Raw genomic sequence first — 4830 nt, 5'->3', positions numbered from 1 at the left:
CCAAGGCGGCGGGGAGGAGCCCGCGGGGCGGGGCGCGCAGCTGCTCCGGGGCCGGGTCCCGCCCCCCGCCGCCCCCCCCCCCCCCCCCCCCCGCCGTCTCCTCCTCTGCCCCCGCAGCACAGGTGCGGCCCCGCCCCGCCCTGCTCGCGCCCCCTGTCGGCCCCTGCAGACCCTTCCCCGCCGACGGCACCCCTCCTGTCCCGCTTCCCACCCGGACCTGCCCGCGGCCCCCATCCCTGGCCTGATCCCTGCGCGCACCCTCACTCAGCAGCCGTGCCACCGTGGGGGATCATCCTCACGCATCTGTGGGACTCCAACGACGTGCCGGCGCTCCGCGGGACATGGAGGGACGGGCACAACATTCTAGGGCCCATAAGCCGAGAATTGCAGACCGTGGCAAATGCTTTGGAGAGACGCGGTGCGGGGGCTGGGGCGTGGGGGGAATGGGGAGGGAAGAGGGGAAGGGAGGTAAGGAGAGGGAGGCGGGCAGAGAGGGGGCGTCCCGAAAGGCAGGCAGGCAGCGTCTGGGCGTGCTGAGAGCTCCAAACAGTTCAGCGGAGCCCCACTTCCAGTCGCTGGTCCCCTGCACAAGGCCCTGGAATGCAGGCCTGTGCCAAGCTCTTGATGCACAGTATCGCATTTCCTTCTCCTGGGGAATCCTTAGCAGATGAGGCCCTAATTTTTCAGGTGAAGCTGAACACAGGGGTGGGGTGGTGGGGTGGAGGGGAGTGCGACCAAGGTGCACAGCCAGTCACAGGAAGCCAGAGGAACCAAGTGCAAGCTCCTGGTCTAGACAAACCAACCAAAGAGCGTCAGGGAGACAGACTTGGTCCCAGCTGGGAGTAGAGAAATTCGCAGAGGAGGAAGGTGTGAACTTGGTGTTTGCAGGAAAGGTACCCTCCTAAGGCATCTTCAGCCATCCAAGGCCTCAGTCCACTCCAGTCACCCCGAGCCCATAGCTTTGTCAACTGTCCGTCAGTGAGGCAGGCTAATAGTTTCTATTTTTCTTTAGCTTGCAAAACAAAGAAAAACTGCTAAAATGATGTTATGACCCATTAGGACAAGCCATTGCAGTTTGCACTCCAAGAGGCAGGTCAGTCCCTTTGGGACAAAGCTGAGGGTGGTGGGGATATAAGCCTTGAGAGGTCAGGACAGTAGGTGCACACTGGCTACTGGGGTGGAAGTTTGTATTGTCTCACAATGGTCAGAGCAGTATCTCTGATTCCCCATGTCTTCCAGAACCTTCTGGTCCCATCCAGCCATACCCTGTCTGTGCTCCTGCTCGCACCTGGGCAAGGCTTGTGCTGCTCTGACCAGTGGACTGTGTCCAGCTGATGCCATGTTACTCCAGTGCTGGGTCTTAAGTAGGACTCAGGTCTCGCTCCCCAGGCTCCCCTGGAATTCGGCCACCCTGTGTGAGAAAGCCCAGGCCATTTGAAGGGCCACTTGAGTGTTGTCTGGCCCACAGTAGCCAATGAATAGATGTAAGGTCTCAGCTAGGAGCCAGACCCTTCCTTTGAGCCACCCTCCCTGGGGTGGGGGTAATACATGGAACCAAGGTGAGCTGTCCCCACAGGGTCCCAGCCAAGTTGCAGATTCATGGGCAAAACAGATGTTGTCACTATATTAAGCCATTTCATTTCGGGGCCAACCTGTCACACAGCCATAGTAACTGTAATAATCTTGGTGTTTAATAATTATCCTTGTTGGACAGATGAGTAAGTGGATACACAGGGAGTCTTGTCCAGGGCACCAGCTGATCTGACTCCAGAGGCCAGGGTCAAACTTTTCGTTCAAAACATTTTCATGGAAGTCAACTATACTTCTATTAAAAAAATTAAATAAAAAGAAAAAAAACAAACAATAGTAGAATAGCATAATTAACCCACTTGTACCCATCATTCAGATTCAGTGATTACTGACTCATGGCTGATCATATTTCTCTGCTTTCAATGCCTTCTTCCACTTCTGGGATGTTTTGAAGCAAATCCTATATGTATTATGTCATTTCTTTTGTAAATACTTCACTGTTGACTCTAAAAACGTTTAGTCTTCTTGAGGACTCCGTTATGCTAACATTCAGGCCTCCATCGAGCTGCTGTTGTGATCTGAGGCAATTTACCTGGATGACCACGTACGTGGGTGTTAGGAAGAGCCAGATATTCACCATAGGTCATTGGGTTTGTATTAACATTTGGTCTGTCATTTTGTAGGAAACTCAGATGTCATTTATCTGGGTTTCTGAGATGCTCAGCTTGATGCCGATTAAAAGTATCTCAAGCCACCCATGTGGAGAAAGGCTCTTTTCTATAAATCTGAACTCAAATTCAGTATGAAAAGCACAGGTCACCATGGGCCTTGTGGGGAGCCCAGAGAGCTGGCAACAAGGCCTCCCTGAACTCTTCATCTCTGCAGTGCACACTGATAAACCGTGCTGTGCTGTTCATTTGTGACAAACGAATACCCTGTCTTGTTATCCTGAGCTAACCCTCCTATTCTTGCCCTTTTTGTTGAAAGGAATTATTGTTAATGCATTCGTTTAATTCAGGACTCCCAGCCAGAATTCTAAAGCAAAAAGCCAGTCAGCATGAGGCACCTAGCATAGTAAGTGCTAAATAATAATCATTAGCACTCTGTCCTACCAGGCTGCACTGTCTTACTTGCCAGAACCCCTGTGGGAGGAGCCTACCTTAGGGGAGAAGACCCCTATCAGACCAGAGGTGTCTGACACAGGCTCAGGCTCTTGTCAGCCCAGGCACAGAGACACCATCAGACCTCCCAGAGGCCCTGGGGCTGCTATAAATGTCACTCTTTGCGCAAGTAGGTTGATACAGTCCTTCCAAAGGGCCATTCCTCTCCAGGAACAATCAAGTCTTGGGTGGGCAAACAGGAAACCCCCAGGCTCCTTGTTGTGGCTCTCTTCCCTGACCTGAGCCTTTCTCCACTATTCACACTCTGTGCCCAAGGCAGTTCTCCAGGGAGTTCTCCACCCCCAAACTGACAGGAAAGCTTGACCTGCTGCAAAACCACTATTTCATAAGATGCTAATGTTAAGAGTGTGGAAAACAAGACAACAAACGGTGTTGTTTTGGGTATAGGTAGCTGGATGGTAAGAGGGACCAGAAATTCTCTGCAATTTGTAAAGCAGTTGGCAGTTTTCAGAGCAAGAGATTAGAGGGAAGAAAACCCCTGAAGACTTTTTTCCCTGCAGAGCTCGTCTGGAAACCCGTAGCAAAGGTTTCTAGTTTTTCCTCACCAGGAGGACAAAGTCTCTTTAGGAAGAGCAGTTAGTTTTTGTGAAGGGGAGACTTGCTGATTTCAAAACTGTGGACCCCGCTGGAATATATTTTTCTCACCTTACTTTTGCTTCCTCTGAGGCTTTGTGGAAATCCAGCTGTCTTCCAGCCTCAGGTGGGAGGAATCATCAAAGGGAGGCAGGGTGAGGTGAGGCCCAAGGGCAGAGGTTCCGCGAGAATTTCAATCTAATTTGGGTAAAGTAGTGGTGTGGCCGCCTCCCCTCGCTCACTCTTGGAGTTCATGCACTGTAGGTCTTGTACCCACGTAGAGTACGTAACAAGTGGACGGAAACCGTTCCTCCAGCCTCCGTGGAGCTTAAGTTTTAGTGGGGAAGACCCCCAGTAAACAAGACCTGTCCCGAAAGGAATGCGTTCCCAGGTATCTTGGAGAGGTAGCTTGTGGATAATGTCCAGCTTCGGCCCAAATCTACAGACTCCGCCTGGTTAGTTGCTAAGGACTCCCGCCGTTGCGAGGCACCGGCCCTGCCGGCGGGGTATCGCGATGGTTCTCGAGACTTCGCGCGGGATCTTGCAGTCGTTGCCTGGAGACGGCGCATCCTGGGAAGGCCGGGCGCTTTGGTTTGTTGGTCCAGGCAGGCGGGAAACCACAACCATGGTGAGGCGGTCTCGTAGCGTCCGCGCCGGGGCCCTGGGGCGGGAGATCCGGAGCTTTGGGGTCTTGGAGCTGCGGGCTTGGTGCTCTGGGGGGTGGGGGGCGGGGTGTCGTCGCAGACGCGGCTCCCCCGTGGAGCTGAGAGACTTGGTCTCTCCAGAATCCTGTGCACACCCGGGTGGTGGTCAGAGAGCACCGTCTCTCCCGCCCCCAGACCTAGGGCCCGGTGTGCACGCGTCCGGACCGGAAAACCTGGGTCGAGTGGCTTCCCTACCTGGAATGGAAGGCTCATTGATCAGATCCTTGAGAAACAGAGGTCCTCCAGCCTCTGGGATCGGGAACCTGGGGTATACCATGGTGGCCAGAGGGTCCTGACAGCGGTTCCAGCGCACGTAAAGTCCCCAGGGCAGAGCTTGGGCAAACCTGAGAGGAGTCAGGTGGGAACTGAGCAGAGCGGAGCTTGCTGCCTCTGGAGTTCTCAATCCCCACCCCTCTGTGGTAGGGCTCTCAGCTGCGCACTCCCCTCTGTGCTGTATGGGCTGTAGGTCACCCAGTTTCCAGGCAGGTGTGGCACGGTGGCCATCAGTGCGGGGACCCCTCTGTGTGTGGGGGCCCCAGGGGTTCTAGAGGCCCCAACCACTGCCTTACTCCCAGATGCTGAGTAAGCCCCGGGGCTCTTCTGATGGGTTGGACTTCTTGGAGTAGAGGGTTAGAAAGAGGGCAGTGTTTTAGGAGTGAAGATTTCAGCGGTTCTGTCTTTTGCAAGTCAGCTGGGAAAAGACCACCAAAATACATCTACTTTCACTAACTTGAGGGAAATATGCATGATTTTTCTTTTTTTTTTTTTTTTGTTACTTTGTGCTTTCTAACATTTCCTCATAAACTTTTTTGGTAATAAAAATGTTACAGAGACGTGCAAAT

General features: G+C 53.4%; 1 protein-coding gene across 2 annotated transcripts in view; it reads left to right on the top strand.

The window, feature by feature from the left end:
* The first annotated feature begins 3832 nt into the window (after nt 1-3832).
* The window catches only part of GAS8 (growth arrest specific 8), a 32774-nt gene continuing 31776 nt past the window's right edge, over nt 3833-4830 (top strand). For both annotated transcript variants that reach the window (XM_040253617.1, XM_040253616.1), the window contains exon 1: nt 3833-3912. In XM_040253617.1, coding sequence (XP_040109551.1) covers nt 3910-3912 — 3 coding nt within the window. In that variant the 5' untranslated portion in view covers nt 3833-3909. The remainder of the gene's footprint in view (nt 3913-4830) is intronic.

The sequence above is a fragment of the Oryx dammah genome, unplaced genomic scaffold, assembly GCF_014754425.2.
Source record: "Oryx dammah isolate SB20612 unplaced genomic scaffold, SCBI_Odam_1.1 HiC_scaffold_13, whole genome shotgun sequence".
Taxonomy (NCBI): domain Eukaryota; kingdom Metazoa; phylum Chordata; class Mammalia; order Artiodactyla; family Bovidae; genus Oryx; species Oryx dammah.
Note: the sequence above shows the minus strand (reverse complement) of the source record. Positions and strands in the feature narration are given on the sequence as shown.